The sequence below is a fragment of the Tenebrio molitor genome, chromosome 1, assembly GCF_963966145.1.
Source record: "Tenebrio molitor chromosome 1, icTenMoli1.1, whole genome shotgun sequence".
Lineage (NCBI taxonomy): Eukaryota > Metazoa > Arthropoda > Insecta > Coleoptera > Tenebrionidae > Tenebrio > Tenebrio molitor.
The window spans coordinates 8,882,561-8,903,739 of NC_091046.1; the positions used below are offsets into that span (position 1 = coordinate 8,882,561).

At 32.2% G+C, this 21,179-nt stretch overlaps 1 protein-coding gene across 2 annotated transcripts in view; it reads right to left on the reverse strand.

Moving 5' to 3' along the window:
- LOC138125217 (homeobox protein caupolican-like) overlaps positions 1-21,179 on the reverse strand; it is an 82,448-nt gene that overhangs the window by 51,552 nt on the left and 9,717 nt on the right. The window contains exon 2 of one of the 2 annotated variants that reach the window (XM_069040422.1): positions 8,123-8,149. The exons of the other annotated variant lie outside the window; for it this stretch is intronic. Coding sequence (XP_068896523.1) covers positions 8,123-8,149 — 27 coding nt within the window. The remainder of the gene's footprint in view (positions 1-8,122; positions 8,150-21,179) is intronic. 2 annotated transcript variants of the gene reach the window in all.

The window sequence follows — 21,179 nt, forward strand, 5'->3', positions numbered from 1 at the left end:
TATTTCATTTATCTTATTCCAAACGTGATGAAAAAAGAAATTTAACTTTGAACTTGTGTAACGTGTGTTCAAAAATGTGTGGGGTCAAATGGAGTGATGCTTTTGTTTCCGTTAACGTACGGCGTGGCTTCATGAACTGTCAAATATTTTGCGAAGCAGAAAGCATAAAACGAAAAATTGAAAGTGGAATACCTGGTCCAGAAGCTTTGAAAGTGAAATATGTACAATAAAATGAACAGAGGTCTCAATTTGTCATTTATCACACCAAATGTATGACAAAGGTGAGGTTATGTATCTGCGTTTCTAAAAGAGAGCGAAAAATCCGGCCTACTTGACCACACATTTTTTGAACGCTCCTTATAAAATATGTATTCAATAAATGTGTTACCAAATAACTATATATTTTGAATACTTCGATTTTTTAAATTTTAAAATGAATTAAGTATTTGTTAAAAATATTTTTAAATAAAACAGCAAATATAGTTCAATTATTTCGTTAAATTACATATTTAAAGGTTTAGCCTTTGAAACCTTAGGACCTTGGTGCAAAGAAGCCACAGATTTCATTAATGTCATTGGAAACCGACTTTTTGCAGAATCAAGCGATTTAAAATCAAAGAAATTCCTTTTCGAGAGGATTTCCCTTGCCATTCAACGTGGAAACGCTGCAAGCATTCGGGCCACTTTTCCAGATTCCGCATTATTATCAGAAATTTTTGTATTGTAAAACAAAAATATTTTGTACTTCATGCATTTTTAAATAATGCTTTATTATATGTAGATATTGGTTGATGTGGAATATTTTTTATCCTTATAATTTTTAGTCTAATTATTAATTATTATCATTACCGCAACCAGAACTAATCGAAAGAAAGAAGAAACATAATCCTTCGGTTGTGACACATTTGTTAATTATCATTTTAAAAATATTACAAATGGAATTTTGAAAACAAAAGGTTTTACAAACATGAAACATATAATTACGAAAAATTATAAGGATTTTCAGTTGTTTTAGATCCGATACAAGCCAATAGCAAATGTCATGTCAAATTAGCATTAGTTTCTCTTAAAAAATTGTTATTATTACGCCGCCCGCGTGCTGCCCATATTGAGGAAAATTAAGAAATCAAAGAAATGAGAAAAGTGCATGTCTACTCCTCGTTCGTTGTTAATTCATATTTTTGGTAGACCCAACCTGTGGCAAAATAAAATCAGTCAGAAAAGCAACATCGAGTCTTGTCTCGCAAGTAAAATAATTTTTTTCGGCCTCCGTCAAGAAAATATTTCCATTCGTCTAAATCGTCATGGAAATGGCATTTCCCTGCCTTGGCAAGAAAATCGAAACAGGAATTTTTAATGAAAGATTTTAAGTTGTCGGCTCTAATGTCAATGTCATGTGAAATTTTTGTACAAGTTTTTAAGTGTGAAATATTGTGGTGTCAGTCGCTTTTTGGATCCTTTATGTCGCCAATGGAAGAAAAATAAATTCCCCCTCCGGTAATATTTTAACAAAAATTAAAAAGTTTTGTGTATTACAGGGCAGAGGCGTCAGCCGAGGCACCACAAACCGTGCTTGCACTTGCAAAATTACATTTTCTAGCGTTGTGATACAAATAACTATTGGATATTTACCTTAACCAGTTTCAAAACGCATGCACCGACGTAATTTTATACACCACATTAGAAGGTAATACAAGATAAATGTGTAACTATTTGAAAACAATGTACATTTTAAATACCGACACATGAAGTTCATAGCCGTTACTATCTCGTTTTGTGTTAAATATATTACAATATTTTAGAAGAAACGTAACGGGTCTCAGAACCGGATACGTCAGCTTAAATTAATACATATGCATTAAAAATGGCAATTTTAATATCTAATGCGAGTGGAAGGAGCGAGTATTTGTATTTGTAATTTTTCATAATTAAAATTGATGCTTTAAGTATGCATACTAATTCCCGTGATTGTGAGATTAAATTAAAACGAATTTTAATTCGGCGAGTGTTTTGGGTGCACCCTCGAGTCCAGTGCAGCCGGCGGGGCCAGCATCTTAAAAATTAACTCGGATCGTATAAACAATTGATTGCCGTCCTCCCAGGGGATGTTCGCGTCCCGCAGGGGCACTGTCAGTCTATTCATAATATAAGTTTGTCATTTCGAATTCCTATCATTGCTGAGACCATGGAATAGGAACGGGAAATACCAACGGCAGGTAGAAGAGACGATTATGCTTGGCGCCGTCGGAAGTGCGCTAATATAATTCAAAAGTTTTACCATCTGCAACAAAACTTGTTGACTGTTATGGAACAGTCCTTGTCGGGGCTGCGGGCAGATTTTTATTGGGGGCCGGAGCAAATAGGTCTAATTACCGGAGCCGCCATAAAACAATTTGCGCTCGAAGTGGGTCGCGTATCCGGCGGTTTTTCGAAAAACTGCCGACAAAGCGGTGATGCCGGTTTGGGAAAAGTCGAGTGGATTACGGTTTTTTGGAGGCGAAAGATTGATGGTATTACCTGGACGCCCGATAAATTTGCTTTCGTCTTTATTAATTTTCTAATGATGACATAAGAAGCTACAAATTATGTTTCTATGCAAATTAGCTACAAGGAAAATACGAAACTTCGAATAATTCTTCACAATAAGTTAATTTCGTTCGTTATGGATATTAGTGAGTTTCGGCTGAATTTAATGCTGTTTTGATTGGGTTTAAACGGTTTCCTTTATCACAGTTTATGGAGTTGCACCATAAAATATGGAGTCTAATTTGAAATATTAATAGTTGGCCGACACCTGCCCTATAATGAAAGGTTCTATGAAAATGGTCTGAAATGAGTGGAGGCCGTAATCACAGGTTCGCTCTCGGTGTGTCATTACGACTCTGATATTTCAGCTACTTTACAAATGATATTATCCGAGAAACTAAAAATAGCCGAATAAACAGCTGGACGGGGTCGAAACGGAATCCACTGATGTTGGATTTTAATTTTGCCCAAAACAAGTGCGAAAGTATTTTTGCGATTATTACAAAATAAGCAGATATCGCAAGGTTGCTGTGTACACTATATGTATTTTCGTATGTTAATATTTTATGTGACGTGGGTATCGCGAGATTATCACGCGGATACGTGAAAAAATAACACCTGGCCCCTTAAGTGTATGAAATGTTTGATGCATTTTAATTGATGTTATTACGGCGAGCCGCCGGAATTATTCTCATATAGATAAACATGCCCAAGGGAGGTTTGTAATAATCACGTGCCGGGAGTGGTGGTGTGAATTTGTGAATTGAGCGATGGAAACACAACAGCAGTGCAAAAAGTTAATTGTCAAGTCCGCCTGATGGAATAACAGAATATCTTGAGGGGAAAGATTTAATCATCATTTCGACATATTTTTAAAAGTGATGTTGATCGTCACCTGTCTCGATTCTTGTAAATTCTACCTGTTTTATTTCTCCGATACAATTCTACATTGAAATTTACTTTTTATTTATAATTTTAAAAAAATTCGAATTGGCTGACTTCATATTCACTTGCTATTTATTAGTCCCGTATATATCTTTAATGTTGAATTTTAGGAAACAAAATCACGATGTACAATTCAAAAAATCTCTTGAGCGACGGAAAAATAAATTTGGGCGATGCCTGTGAAGACTGATAATTTTTATATTTTTGTTGTGTAGACGAAAATCATGATTTACTTTTAAATGACTATTTCATTCAGACATTTCAGCCAATAACATCCCTTCATTTAACATCTAAGTGCAAATTTTCAATAGGTAAAATTAATTAAACCAAAATCTCACCTCCTCCTCCACCTGATATTTAAAACCGAATCTTTATGAATAGTTGCGTCTCGTATAAACAACAACAGCTGTTTTGAAATAGCTGTTTATGCAATAAGTTAAGAAAAGTAATTTTTTCCGTATTAGGCATGGGATTTTTTATCGAGGCGATAGGCGAGATCAACACGCCGTGTACAGAAAAAATGGATTTCCTACGTATTGCAGGCATGATTTTTTCTATTGGAGTTTGGGAAATAAATTAAATTTGGATATTTTTAATATTCTATTACATAATTATTTCTAAATTAAAAAGCGGAATTGTGGTTGTTCTGCTTTCGTTACTAAAGAGAAACAATTTTGTTGATAAAAAAAGTTTGTGAAGGCGTTTAAGTTGTTCGCTCGAGTAAATTTACGGAAATTCTATTAAAATGTCTGATACAAGTGAATCGTTTGATATTGAAGAATATGCAAAACACGCCGAATATCTGAAAAGTTACAACACACGAATATTGAACAGCGCTTTTCGTATTAGTTTAAGCAAAGCTTTAAAAAAACATTATTTATCTGTAAATTTTTAGGTTATTTTTGATAGTTTATAAGTTATGTATCTCAGAAAACTATCAAAATTGAATTTTTAGTGTTGAAATATTATTTCCGCCCTTGTGAAATATTCCTCTTTTCCTAACTGATTCAAATATGTTAGTTTTTCAAACTCTAGTAGAAAAAATATTGTTTAGTTTCATTTGATTTGCATTTTTAAAAAATTAATGAAATAAATAAGTCACTCAAAATACCATCAAGACGTGCGCGTGGAAGTGGAAAGAATGAAAATATGAACTAATGTCCCAATAAATAGTCTAGCAGAAATTTTAAAAGCTTGAGGATTTCAATATAAAAAACGTGTGGAAGAATAAAGTGGTAGGTATCAATTACAGAGAATCGTGAGTGAAGTCTATTTGGAACTCCGGGGCCAAATTTTTGCAAATAAATTCTTCCGAGGTTTTTGGATATAACATTTATTGAAAGAAAATTTGTCACAGATTCGAAACGACTTCAAGGATGCTCAAACAAAAGAAAGGTTAGTGTTCAGACCTTAACATTAGAAGAGATCCGGATGATGGTTGACATATGGAGAAAAGACAATCGTGAAGGTAGGTCTACAGCAAAATTTGTTTCATGTATACAGGATGTTTTCAAAGTTGAGGCCTTCCTTTTAACATGTGATAGTATGCGTTGTTCTAAAGAATTTTAGCCAAAATCACCTTAGTAAAATGTGTACGGCAATGAAGTTAATTTTTTTGAAATTTTTGAAACCGGTCCTGCTCAAATTTGCGCTGATTTGTTAGAAATTGGAATTGACAAAAAAAAATCAAATGAGCATGGACGTTAATCAAAACTACTGTCAGAGTTGTCATCTAATTAGTCGAAATGGCTTTATTATTAGGAAAATAATGAGCTCACAGATATGTTGCTAATGCATGGGCAATGTTATCACGTTATCAGAATGCATCGGCAGCGTCCAGAGAGTATTGCAAAGCGATTTTCGGAAGGACACCATTCTGGGCCAGGTTAGTTATTAATCTAGTACAGCGGAGAAATGGGCAGGACCGGACTAAAAATTTTAGAAAACAATAAAAATATACAATCAATTATCTCCGTTAATACAAACATTTTACTAAGAAGATTTAGGCTAAAATTCTTAAGAATAATGTGTAGTACCTCGTGTTACAAGGAACGCGTCAACTTCGAGAACACCCTGTATAAATGTGCTTTCCAACTGGCATGGAGGGACAATGAACCCACAAATTGTAAAATTAATTTGTACCAAAATTGATAACAGTGGATAATGCACGAAAAATAGAGCACATATTATGAAAACCGTGCGAGGTGGTTCCAAGTCACTAGCAAAAATATGAAAATTTTTGTTCCGTTCGGTTATTAAAAAAACTGTTGGAAAAATGAGATTGGAAAACTGGAAAATGGTGCAAAAATATGCTTCTAGGTACCTTATTAAAGTAGACTACAGAATGTGCAGAGCAAATTAATAACTGTTCTCATACGGTTCTGCAATATCTGGTTTATCGAAGAAGTTAAACAGCAACTAATCAATTGTACTTCAATATTTATAATAATAAATAATTGTAGATTTTTAATCCAACATCGAGGTCGCAAACGAATGTGTAGTTTTATTCATGAAATAGCCGTTGGACTATCATATCAAAATTTTGGCTGGACAAAATTTTACGACAAATTTATTCGAGCTTGTTTATTTTGGTCGTAAAAACTAAAATTTTTGCCAACAAAATTTTACCATTTATGTTAGGTATTGTACAATACATGAATACGTTTCATAATAATGTAAATTTTAGTTAAAATTGCGATAATTCCGTCATATGTCTCTGTAATATAAGCTTGGTGGGTCAGCAGATAGTTTTGGAATAACGAGCATATTAATAATAAACCTGAAGATACTCAGCTTTCATTTAATTCCCATTACAATGTTGCTGTAAATTCCTTTAAAAAAAGGAATATTGACTGAATTTAAATATCACAATTTTATAAGAGACATCATTAGACCAATCTCTGGCGTTTCTCAAGGATTCAATTCGGGCCTTTTACTATTTCTCTTATTTACTAATAACATCGTGAATATTGCACCGAAAATTTACTATTTGCTGATGATTTTACGCCATTCTAAGCCATCGACGACTGCAAAAATATTCGAAATAGTGTTTCTGTCGGAGCTTTTTTTTTTCGAAAAAATCGATTTTTTTTTCTAATTATGTATTACTACATATTGTGTCGTTAATTACTCAAAGAAAGTATCATCTAAATTACATCTAAATTCACTGTAATGTAAGAAAACATACTTAAGTTATTTAGTATTTTTTTTATTTCAAACGACTTATAATCTTATATAAAAACTCTAACGTTATGCTGCAGGCCCTATCGTTAAAAGAACTAGCTTAACAAAGAAGCAGATAACGGACGTAAATAAACACATCTTTAAATTTTGTATCTCTTCGTTGGAAAAGAGGGCGGCGGGATTAGGCAGTCTCGGTTGAACTAAGTGGTACTTTTCTCAGTAGGAGGTGTCAAATAATAATCTCATTATTAAAGTTAAAGTATACTATAACGTTCTTGAACGACTATAAAACATGTTTTTAAATGGAACAATTTTATGCAAGAGGCCAGCACCAAACGCAGGTCTAAATCTTACTGATTGTCAGCGTAACAAAAACTGAATTTTAAATTTAAACAAACATTTTGGACCGCCCACTAACCTTGGTACCAATATTGGTCAAGATCTGGGAAATAATGGACCCAGATAATGTAAAACCTTCAGTTTTGACTACACCTAAAAGCTGAGAAAAATTTGTATCCACACACCAAAAAAGAAATCCTCCGCTGATGAATTTTTCTCAATGTGTTCTTTTTGAGTTTTTAAATATTTTCTAAATTCGCTGTAATACATTTTGAAAAATATACTCCTAATACGGTAGATTATTGCAAAATTATATATCTTTATAGTACTTCGCTCATATTTTCATATTTTATTTCACTGATAAACAACTTTTTCATTAATTTATTTTAATCAACTTTCAATCAAATAAAAACGATTAAAAACTCAATTTTCCTTTAAAGCTTGGTACCCAATTGATTTACTTAAATTGGCTGCTTTATCATGATGTCTTTCAAAATGGGACAGTTACTTACTCTGTTCCACTTTATTTGCTAATATGTATCGTTAGTTGAAGGAAAAAGTGACTGTGACAACCTGAGACACTTGATTATAAAAAACCTAGCAATTATTGATACAAAGTTTCACTTCTGTAAACAAGCCTGCCCGTTAAATATATTAAAAAACCAATTCTACTCCTCAAAAAGTGGCCTTCCGTTGTCATGTTGACGTCCATAAGTTAATTGCGTTCTCTACTTTGTCGCGACACTTAGCCCGTAACCTGAGCAGTGAGTAGTTAATAGTAATCTCATGTAATGTCTTGCCATAAATGGCAGCCTCGATAAGACAATCGAGTTATTGTGGCTCGACTTCTATTTACATGGTGCAAAAATTGTACAATTCCCAATAAAGTGCGTCACTTTAATGATTGTCCCCGTTTTTAAGCGCTGCCGCTTGAAAAGTTTATTGCAGAAAAAATTATAAAAATTGCTCCCAGTCAGGATACAACTAGCCTGATAATTTGAACGATCTATTATAGTAACTCATAAACTGAAAAATTAACAATCGAGGTTTGTTTTCATTTATGACTAATAAAGCCAACCCACTTAGTTATAAATAGTTATATGACAATGAAACTATATTAAACACTTACGTTTTTGACTGAAGCAAAATGGAAAATCTAAAACACACCAATAAAATTTTTATTAGACATAGCTGTCAAAATACATTTAGAAAAATAAATATGTACTTAATATTTCTTGTGTCAGTGAGTTAAATCGTTAAATGCACAATACTAAAATGTGAAGCCGAACAAATGGAAGTCAATCCATTGGTATCTTCGTCTTTGACCCCTACACGATCATTTCTGAATCAAATGAAACGAAACAAATCAATAAATCTGACAAAAACATGTTGCTAAGATTCTATGATCTGTGACGATTACCATTATGCACTCTAATTTCTCATTTCTGAGCTATGATTGGGATAAGATATTTTGTTATAGTCAATTGTTCCAAGCTTGTCTGCAACCAGCTCTGCGCTAATCGAGAGCTAGCGAATTTAGAGTGGATTAACTGAGAGCACGCTTGAAGCGATTTACTACAAATAAACACGAATTGCTCTGCTGAAAGCAAATCTAAAACAAGTAACAATATCGGTCACTTTTGCTAATTAAAATGTGGAAGAGAGACATGAGATAAAACGCGTTTGTGCGCATTATACAAACAGTTAGCAGAAAGTGATTGATAATAAAACAATATTATACTTATATTTTCGTACATTTGCAAGCAATTAGGTTTGACGATCTTAGTAAAGTCAATGGCTTTACTTGTGTAAATTATAAGCAAAAACAAATTAATTAAATTTGCTACGAAAATAAAATATAAGAGCAATTATGTAATATGATTTTCAGTATGATTTTAAATTAATTATAATGATGCATTTCATTGTTGAACTGTTTAATTATTTTCAAATTGTAAGCAGTGTGATTTGAGATTTCCTAATTATAAATTAAAATTCCATTGCACAAAATCAAGAAGTCTTTAGCAGATTCTTCAAGTGCCAAAATTTGTCGAATTGATAAAGTTGTTTTTGATTTTTTACCGAATAAATAGAAATAAACTCCTACGATTAAACCCAAAAATAGTAAAATCCCAACCAAAGATCAGACCATAAATAAAGTTTTTTTTAATAGGACATGGAATAATGCCTGATCGTAGTGATAATCATTTAATATTTTAAACATGTTTATCTTACGTAAGTAATTTATGTCCGCCGCGAAAGTTACAGTTACCCCACCTATTATATCTCCAACCAGATCCAAAGATAATTGAATCCTGTATATCTAATCTGGTGGTCTGTATAGTCCGAGTACCCATTCAATTTGCAAAATAAATTGTGCGAAAGTCGTTATATGGGTACTGACATCTCGGATTGTATTACATATTCTTCTAATAACAGATAGTGTCGACCGTGTCATTGTTTACTAATGCTTGCCTGGTCGATACGGAATCGAAAGATTTTGATGGACAAGAAGCCAATTTATCAGACTTGCATCAAGTGCAATCTGCGAATATGTTAATGCCAAGCACGACCAGAAAAATGCTCTAATTTTTGCTTGTTGGCTAGTCGCAGCGCTAAGACGCAGACGTTACGCTAACACATGTCTGCATTAAAATTAATTAAGAAAATTTGCATAAAAAGCAATTAACTAGTCTGGATACGTTAAGTGCGCATACGTTACCGTCTTCACCGCTCATAATAATTACATAATTCGGGCTCCCAATTAGTCTTGTCACATTTTTTTTAAGTCTCCCGTGAATTTTTTTTAATCATGAAAAGCGCCAATCGGGCGATAATGTTATTAGATATTAGGGAAATTGTCCGATTGTTATAGAAGTAATGACCGACTTCGGTCAATTTCCATAATAATCACGTAATAAATTAAAATAATTAACCGTCAATCATTCCAGATATGTGAGTACTTTGATTTTATCTCGGATTATATAATTAAAAGCAACAACGCCATTGTTATTCGTGGACGTTCAAGTTCGCAGAAAATGTTTGCTGCGAATAAGTGTATACGGGCACGGCGACGGCAGTTTTATTTTAATGGCCACGTTTAATTGCATTATTTAAATAACCCCTTTTAAAATTATGTCTGGGTAATGTACGTGTTTTACGTTTCCTTGTGTGTTAATCTAGGAATTCCAGTAGGTAATAATAAGATGCATGACGCTAACTTATAACTAATTAAATAGACAAAATTTATAGCCGCAAGAACAAATGGGGTTTTTAACAATACATTTCATTAGGTTGAAATACACGAGGGGCGTTCCGTTACGAAATGTGTTATTAAAATGCAACGGTTTCCGAAACCGTGGGGTCACACCGTAATGTCCAAAATTGTTACATTTTTATTGAAAGTTGAAATTTCATTTTTACCTTAAATGGTGACGTCGCCGTAGGCATGAACTTTAAGAATTTTTTTTTTACTAAAAATATATAAACAAAAATTTGCTAATAGTGACACACTAGACCATTAGTTATTAAATGTTAAAATATTAGTATTCAGGAAAAGGCTGCAGTAGATGATATTGTAATTAAAGAACTACGTAGACATAATATTACACAAATTATTCCACATGAAAATTGTAATAAATGCCACTAGACTGGTGTAGTGCAAAAAAGTACACAGTGATTAAAAAATGGTAGAAACATTTCATTACAGAAATGATATTTTTTGGGTTACTAAACTCACGGACTGAAATGTACTCAGATTACTAAATTTCGTGCTGAACATTTAGTTTGTTCATGTTCTGTGATATTCATGACTACAAAAATATCGTAATTTGTGTCCCACCTAAGATTTTCAGGTCTTATAATCTTTATTATTTGTGCACCGATTTTTGTAAAATTTTGAAGATAAATATTGTAGTGAATGAAGAATAAATTACTGGAAATAAAATTACCGAATAATTTAAATTTAAATTCGACAAGCCTTTACGTTCATAGAAGCAAAATATGTAGGTATGTTGAAAAACGTTGGCAATAATTTTAGATTTCGTTTGGAAAAATGGATTGCGGCAAATGGTGGTACATTGGAACAGGATTTGCAGGAATGTCCAAAATTTCACAATGATATTAATTTGTTTCATGGATATGCGCGTTTTAATACCTTTTGGAAAATGAACACGGTTTTTTCCTCTTTTTCTTGTAGTACGACTGCCTTTAGAAATTTTTGTGGAAGTCATTATTTATTGTTGTTCTACAGTACAGTACAGTAGTGTAAATCTTAAACGATTTAATTAACAAATTAATAAAGGGAGTTAAAATGGCGTTTTTAAGACTGGGGGTACTTCAGTAACGCGAGATTAATCTCCACCCTTTAAATTATCTATCTCTTAATATAATTTTAATAATTTAATAATTTTTAAAAAACTTTTTAGGAAGTGAATGAAATAAAAATTCAAAGTTATAATTTCAAAATTGAAACCGCAGCATTTGCTTCAGGTTCTTCTGGAGAAATCTATCTTTTACCGTAAATAACTACATAAATTTTGATGCTTTATATTTGGAAATGTTATCATTATCAATAATAATCTTTTTTCATTATAATTTTATTCTGTAGAGCCAATGCTGTCGCTACGCTCGTGTGTGAAAAAAAATGTTGCTTTATGGATCTGTTATGTAAAGAACCATTATATCTTTGTCGAATAACGAATCATATTTCAACCAGATAGTACCTTTGTTGCCAGTATTTTCCAAATAATTCATAGAAATAAAAATTGAAATGTAATACATAATTATTAATAATTCAAAAATAAAGATGTCTGCGTTGGCCGTCTCTAGATTCAAACTCATCAGAAAATAATATAGAATCATGTTCATTATTTAATCAATTTCAGAATGATTTATATGCATATTTTGTGCTATCGTTACCTAATTAATTGCCTATGTTGTCGATAAATCTAAATATTATTTCATACACACTTTTTATAAAAAAAGCAATCATCTACTTAACTCAATAAAATCAATCATGTTGTGTCTTGATGTAAAATTAGAATTACAATAAAATAAATCAATTTTTTTATTACCTACGTATAGGATATTAATTGCACTATTTCTTTGATGCTAATTTTTATCTTCTTTCTTCACTTTGTTTCTTACCTAATTAGCTTATTCTCTCCTCCTCATTCAACAATTTCATTCTTTCACACAACTTCTACCTACTTTTTAAATACATATTATTATTAATTGAATTATTTTCTCTCTAAATTTGTATTTTATTTCCTGATTTTTTTTTCAATAAAAACAATTTCTAGTGGAATTCGAATATACATATTTGGTTTTTGCCGCTCTGTAGCATATGTGGTAGCAAATAGAACAACAGAGGTTGCGTAAATCCATTAATGACTTTTAATAAAGACTGTTGTAAGATGAACAGTAAGTAACTAAAATATACAAAAACTGAAGAAAATCACAAGCAAAACAACTAAAGGGTATCAAACTCACAACTGTCACTAAGATTTCATAATTTGACATTTGACTGTTGACATCTGATTTGACGGTTTCAGCGGCTCGATGTAGTTCGACACAATAAAATTGTCGCAGAAAGAAAATTGTTGTAGAACCGCGCAATTCCACCAGACTCTTGGTATTCATTCTTTGTACAATAACAGTAAGGTTTTGCATTTTGTGTTCTTTCTGGTTTTTTCCTAATCTGCGTAACTACTGTAAATTCCACTTTTTTTTATTTTAGTATAAATATTTTAATTATATTTGCAATTGACGCAATAATCCAGGGAAGCAAAATTGATCGAAGAGTAATTTAACAAATTCGACAATCAGTAATCTTATTTCCAGCTCTTCTGGCTTGGAGATTTGAGTTATAAATGATTACAAAATTTATAATTACATTTTGAATTATAGATCTCCAAACTGATATAGAACCATTAAGAGAATTAAAAAATATGGAAAATGTGACATAGTTAATGAACTAAATTTAATAAATATATAAAAATTAATAATCTCTGTTATTAAAATTTTCAAATGTGAAGAATTTTTATCAGATTTAAAAATCGTTTATTTTAATTAATGTTGTTAACAGAACGGTAAAAATCTGACCACACGCGAAAGTACAAAAATAAATAATTAGGCCCCAGGTAGTCACCAAACAATTTTGTAAAACTAAAAACAGTTTCACTTAATTGTAGTTCATTTGCAAATTTTCGAAATGTTATTTACGATTAGACAAATACAAATCTGAAGAAATTCTATATTTTTTATTTAAGTAATATAAAATTCGTAAAACCTAAATTTCTAAATTCATTTTTTCATTATATTGCTCTAAATCTTGTAACCAATTTGAAGAAGTTGCACACTTTTTGTTTTTTTTTCCAAAACATTTTAGGAATATGATTTATTTCTTCATTAATTTTTTATTACACGATTCTAAACCTCTGGTGGAAGAATCACATCTCTCGAGCCAATCGTCGGCCTCGCTTCTTCGACAAAGCAGACATTCATAACTCTTTATTTTATTATTGTTATATAAAAATAAAGTTATATAGCCAGAAATGGGCGTACCCATTAAAAATACGGCAGACACCATGTCCGAAAAATAACAACAAACACTAAAATTACATAGGCGGCTTTGATTACATAATATTTTATGAGTATCACACATTTTATTTTTATGACTGTCAATATATTCACATCTCGAACAAATTTCGTGATGGGTTCTGCTGTTTCAACATAATATGTTTCTTTTAATTACCATAATATTCAAACCAACATCATTTCATTTAACATTAAGCACTAAATTAATCTATCCGACAAGGGAAAATTTTATTATTATTATCTTTCCATGAAGAAATTAAACAAAATTACCCGTCCAGTCAATAAATAAAAGCCACATTAAAAACTAACTTCCAACTCTTAAATTTGACTCGAGCTGAGTCCAGGGAGCGCGAGTTCAAATGCAATTAACAGTGCAAACTTTAATTTATTACCTCGACATGGAGGTGCTGGTGTCTGATGGAAATATCGTACAAGAACTTGCAAATATACAGAATGTTTTCGAAACGTGTTGAAATGTTTTTGGCGTTTATTTAAGTATCCAAAAATTTCAGAGTGTCTAAAAATGTATGTTTCCTTGTAACTCTGAAGGAAGAATCTCGTGAGAGAGTGCCAGTCGCTCTATATAGCCATTAAATTAGACAGTTTTCAAAAAGAAGGAATAAATCTTCCGGCAAATTTTGCGCACAGGTGGACATTTCATTAGCACATTTGCAAACTGGTCGCCAACTAGTCAATAATATGGAAATTGGAGAATTTATTACACTCCCCAAACTACCATGGAATTCACATTAACGTTACATTTACATCGATTTAATTAATTGTGGCAATTAAGAAAAAAAATGTTGCAATAATCAATTCCTGAAGACGTTATCTTCCTGGACAATGTGTGATAAATTGTGAGCGGAGTCAAAGCGCTCTGCTAAATATGTGCTTAATAAACAAACACCTCCAAGGTATTTATGGCTACGGGGCTCTCACGCAGGTGACCCGTATGTATTTCGAGGTCGTTATTTTTATGCATTTAACGGAAAGGAGTCATGAAAACACGAGAATTATTGCAAATTTATGATCGGCCATTGTGTACACCGATCGGCATTCCGAACTATAAAATAATTTTAATTATCGCGAATAAAGGGCCATTGTTTTTGGAAGACCGCCGCAAAATAACGAGTCTCGTTGTATGGCTGACATAGGTTAAGTAGCAGCGATTTTATGTGACATTAAGGGTGGGTTTCAACTGATTGACTTGACTCGGTCACATATGCGCCCGATATACTGACCAGTCTATAAATCACTTTTAATATGACACAGCGAATTATTTATAGAGTCCAGCGTGAACCTTAAACCCGGCGTGTTCAATTAAAAATAATTATTTTACCGGCGATATCTTCATAATAGCTGACTAACTAGGTTTGTGTCCAGTGCCATATTTTATAACGTTTTACCGGTTCTTGGGCTGGAAGTTTCCCATGGGTAGACGTTTAACACACGTGTTTTGTGTGGAAGGAATTGACGCAATTAACCAACTTCCGGAGTGGACACGTATCTACATCCCTTGCATGTCGACTTCAAATAATCAATGGACACCTGCGCTTCTTTAAGCAACTATACCTACTTATAGCACTTTATTTGAACCCCTTTAACGACGAAATAATGGCTGGGTAATTGTTATACTAGCCGCGTATTAAGGGGTCATAGCAGTAATTAATATTCGACCACTTTATTTACAAGGGAATTTTTAATGAAGGCCCCCAGGTTCGCCACTGGCGCTAGCTTCGCCGAAGAAAGTTGTCAAAGAACACGAATATGCGATATTTCAAAAACTTATGTGTTACAAAATTATGACGATAAGAGATTATTATTTTTGAAGCTCAGTGCATATCTATGTAAGTATTAAAAAATAGTAGATTATGTATATCATTAAGAGTAGAAGTAAAAGTCGTCTTGTGCTAAGCCCAGAAATTGAAGACCGAGACGAAGTCGAGGTTTTTTTTAAGAGATAATTTAATTATTAAATATTTAGCGTAATTATTGATAAATAAATCGTGAGAAATGCTTCACATGACCTTACATTTGACTCGGTCGAGCCTGTGGACATTTTACCTCCTAGGATTTGAAGTGTTTCAAGTCCGCTTAAAAAAAGCTACTCAACCGTTTCTATAGAGATTTTTTTTTCGCTTTTCTCTGGTTGTTCTTGCTCATTTTTTACTTTTTACTTTAGTATTGTATGGTCAACATTTTTTTAACCGCATAAATATGTGGATTGATTCATCGTGAACTAAATATTTTTCAAACACATTTTTTGCTGTATCTTGTTATCTCTACAAATTCAAATTTTTAATCCCCAATAATGAGGCTAATTTACAAAATTAACACTGATTGCTGTTATCAAGATCCACGGTTAATTTAAAAAAAAGAGACAAATTATGGGACATTTGTGTAGGTAATTTCTTTTAAAATGCATATAAATATCAATAAATAATATCATAAATGAATAAAACTGACATAAACAGGTTTTATAGAAATTTTAATATAACTCGAACATACTCATTAATTCGTACTGGGTCAGCGTAACCTTTCATTACATCCAAAAATTTAAGGATTATGCAATCTATAAAACAACTCACGATTTATTTTAAAATTATTTTTTTTTAATATAATTTGATGAAATCGAAACAATTATTTCACAAAAATCTCAGACTTGTTTAAATAATTTTCTACGACAGCTAGATGAGAGATTTCGATTTATTTAAATAAATAACATACCTCTGACTTATTAGTGCCGTAAAAATGGAAATATACGTCTCAAAATCCTTATTTAAAAATTTCCGGTTATTAACATGAATCATTTTAATCTGTTTCGTATTCATAATATTTTTTCAGAACGGAGCAAATCAAGATTAACAAATACCTCCGCATTTTATAAGGATATCGGACAGTCCTGGAACGCAAATACCACATCTATATTAATTTTTTTAATATTAATTGCGTTTTCGACCATGTGTTTTAAGACATCGCCGCTAAGCTAAAGCCGCGTCTACACGTATTGCACCGACCCAAATGGCTTCTCAATTTCGCCAGGAATCATAAATTGTGGCTTATCTAAAACGGAAAAGGATATTTATTAGATGAAAATGTTGGAACTAATTAGAGTGAAAATAGATTAGCATCCTTCGAAATAATTAATGAAATGTGAGTCAATATGACGTTTAACATCTGCTTTATAGAAAAAGAAATAGACCAAGAGGTTCGTCGCATTCATGAATATAAACAAAACAATCCTTGCGTCGTATATCATTATGTATATTTAAATTGAAAATTAAGAAAGCTCAGACCTCACATAACGATTTTTTAACGAGGACAAATTTTTACTAAATACCACCGGCGCAAAAACAAGAATCGACATTTAGTTAAATTATAGTTTTTCGATTTCTTTAAGGTGTCTATATTTATATCGTGCGTTATCTTATAAATTATAGATGAGATGTTGAAACGAGTTTTAGAAGATATTAAATTAATATTCTTGTTTCCTCCTCGAATAGCGATTAATAAATTCTTATCTCTGACTATTGGTATATGTATTTTAAGCGCATACATTAATACGAAAGTGCCAATATTTCTTTCATTAGCCAATTCATTTGCTTAATGTCCATACTCGGATCATAAATGTCGTCGTAAATAACTACGTTTTCATTTTCATATTTCTCACTAACTTGCAAAATAATGGATCGTAAATTATCCCAATTTATTCAAAACTACATTTGCCACTCACTTTCCTCAAATTTGCACTTTTTTGTAGAGACCGACGCGGAATTTGCCAGAAATAGTGCAACTTTCGGCATCTTGATACACCGACGTTAGATTTACGGCCGCAATCGTTAACTTAACAAATCGTTTAATTACTCGCTCGATGGGAACTTCATTTAAACATTTTTTATTGAATCGGATAAATCTCCAAGTCTGCTTGAAAATGCGACCCACGCCATATTCTCCTATCTTCATTTTAAAAATTTACAAACGAACGCTAAAACTCGAGTAAATTGACACAACATAGGAAGCCGTTCTTCAATTTGTTTGAATTTTATTGTGGAACGAAGAAAGAGACTGACAAATGCTTGATTTGACATGAGTATTTTTTAGAAAAATGTATTAGGAGTAGTATAAAGCATCCACCACCACTTCAGATACAAGTTTCATGATTATAGTTTTCAAAACAAGAAAATGCCAATTTAATTTGTTTGAATCATAGTTATTAGCAAAACCACAAAGGTAAAGAACCATTCATTTGCAATAAACGGTTATTAACTTAAGGAGACCATTTATGCACGTACATTAATTTTCATTAAACATTTTATTTGCAAGGAAAAAGGTTTTTAAAAATGTATTTATCCTTACACGAGTAGGTTTCTCTTGGTACTAACGGAACACTCTTGAACAAAAACGATTTCATGAAGGCCCACAAATTCGTGATTTTTTTTCGCATTAATTTGTCTTTCATTATGGAAAGAGTGAGAAGCTATTCGTGACTAGGAGAATCGTGGTTTGCATATAAGAAATGCAGCCAATTATTTTGAAGAAGAATGTTTGGTATAGCTGTCGGGGAGCTCAAGAAGGGAAAGGAATAATAATTAATGAAATGCCTAAAAAATTTTTTGTAAGAAGCATCACAAAAATCTGTTAATTATGGTTAAGGAGAAAAGACAACAAATTGTTGAGAAAAATGGATCATTTCAAGAGTAAAATCACAATTCATATTAAAAGAAATTGATTTTTTGATGTAAAATTAGTATTAAATATTTTTGACTAATAATGTTGCCTCAAAGAAAAAAATTAGAGGGTTGAATTGTCATATCCAAGTAAGCATTGTGGAGGAAACATTCTGCGAAGATTTTATGGGAAGTTTGGTATTTTTGAGCTTTGAGTTTTTTACAAATTTTAAGAAACCCTTGTGATCTTTTTTATTGCAAACAAGTGCGAAAAGAGTAATACACGTTTATAAACTCAAATTACCGAAATAGTAGATTATATCATTAAGAGTGAAAGTGAGTCTTTTTGTGCTAAGCCCGGAGATTGAAGACTGAGACGAAGTCGAGGTCGGCAACTGGATGAAGTACAAGAAAACCTTCTTATTTTCAACAGGATCTAAAGTTAATTTTTAGAATTTGCGTGTCTAATAGGTCTGTTATTGTATTCAATTTGGTGTCGTTTATGGCTATCTATTAAAGCACTCGTGGTTTAATAGATCTTCAAGAAAATTCTTATCAATATTTCAGTGTATTATTGTCATTTACACCAAAAAATTTCCAATATTAATATTCAAATTCTGCTTTTTAACATCTGTTGTAGATGTAGTTGCATCCGTTACCTTGAATTACCAATTAATACAAAATTCCCTAGAATTTGAAAATTTAATTTTTTTATTTAAAAATTAAAATAAGGGTGCAAATTCTAAAAAATAACATAAAAAACTCGTTTTATAAGGGCATTGGCGCACTCGTCCCATAGAAAACTCGTTCTTTAATATACTATTTTTAAGGTTGAACGGCTGTCTTACTATTTTTAATTTTGACATGTGTCATCTGTGCACCTGGGCGAGTCGTGTTACACCAGAGTAGCAGCGGTTAAATATTGGGTAATAATTTTGTAATTTCGCTTTTTTTAGAGACTTTTTTTAATAGGAATAATTTAACTATTAAATATTTCGTGTAATTACTGATAAATAAATCGTGAGAAATGCTTTAAATGACCTTACATTTGACTCGGTCGAGCCGCCTGTGGAGATTTCAACTCCTTGGATTTGAACTGTTTCAAGTCCGGTTACAAAAAAAGCTACTTCAACCGTTTCTATAGAGATACACAAAGGCGCGATTTTCGACCGCTTGAATAAACATTTTTTAAATGTACCTAAATCAACTAAAAATACTTTCATATCATTTTATTTAAGGTGTTTATTTTCAATGCCGACTTTTTACAACATTTTGTTATTTATATTTTAAGTCTAAATCGAGGAAAAGTATATTATCAACTTATCATCATCATCAATCAATTTATTTACTGAAGAAACTTTGAACTACGCACCATTCTAGACTTTACTGTTCCATTTACTTAAATGTAGGGCAATTTTTCGATACGATACTAGGTACTCTTAAAGGTAAAAATAATATGAAAAGTTGTTTTTTAATGCTAGCTTTGTAACACGCAATAATCCGTTTATGGGGAAGTGTTTACACGTGTAAAACACCTACTTGAGCAATGCATTTAGCAATATTAAAAAATAGCAACTGTTAATCTTCGATTCAACCACAATCTCAATGTCTCTTGGAATGCTATACTACAAGCCTAACATTAACTTTTACAACAAACAACAACTCCATCAACATCTCAACATCTTCATAATCCTTCACTTGTCAATGTCTATTCGTACTTATTGACACCTCTTTTCTCACAGCCTCGTCATTAACCTCCATTGTAGATTTTTCGTGCGAGCCGTTCTACCACAGGAATTTTACGCATCAGTGGTCCCACAACAAATCACGAATGCTAGCAGTTCCCAAAATGTTTTCGTCCGATTCGTCATCTTTTGATTCGCTGTCGGACACAATGGCAAAATAATGATTCGTTGTGGTCACTACTAATTATTCTAATTTGGTTGCCTCGTGGCCATTATTTTCTCTTGAAACCAGTTTGTTTCGTGCACACGTCCAGCATAGGCGCTTGGAGGTAGGTTCGAAGCCGCCAAAAGCAATAGTGCAACTCACCTATCATATTTAGTAAATCGCCATGTGCGTTTGTACAATCTAAAATCCATCAGACGAGCTGTCTCGCGATGACTAATTAAAGAAAACGTGACAGTCCCGCGGTTTGTGTTCGATTATGTCGGAGCTGCACGATATGCATATGGAATTACCTAAGTATGACAGATGGGACAATAGAACACAATCTGCGTGGCTGAACACTGGCGCGTGTTTCGATTTTAGTTTCCATTTTGTACACAGCAAACGTACGTGGAATATTGATTCGAATCTTTTTACAAATACGCCTCTACCGATGGTGTACATTATAATGACTTGATACACACAACTTCATTAATCCAAATGGTGACAGGTGTGTTATTCGAAACTAATACGCCTGAAAGTTCTACCGCAAGACCATTTATATTTCCATTTATTTTAGGCGATTTGCACGATACGCCCGGTAAAATTTGACTGAAAAGGCTAGCTCGAAAAAGCAAACAAATCGCTAACTGCGGCTCTTAAATAGTTATCACTTATCATACTGAAAAATTAAGTTTTCAGATAACTGTTGATAATTGAAATATAAATTTAGATAAATATACATGTATCACATTTTGGTTTGGAATAGAAAAACATGTTTTTATCATTTACTATTTATTTCTCTGATAAAGAAACAATTATGACGAAAAAACGAAATATCCAACTGGCCAATTGTTGCTATTGATTTTAAATCGTGGGATTATTAATTTATATCTTACATACCGTGAAAGATAAATCAATCAAAAATAATATAAAATCTCTATTTCATCTGTGCAGGTAATTAACGTTGTTTACTGAAATTTTTATTTGCTAAATTTTAAAGATTTGATTTTTTATTGTTTGAAAGTTTCTCAT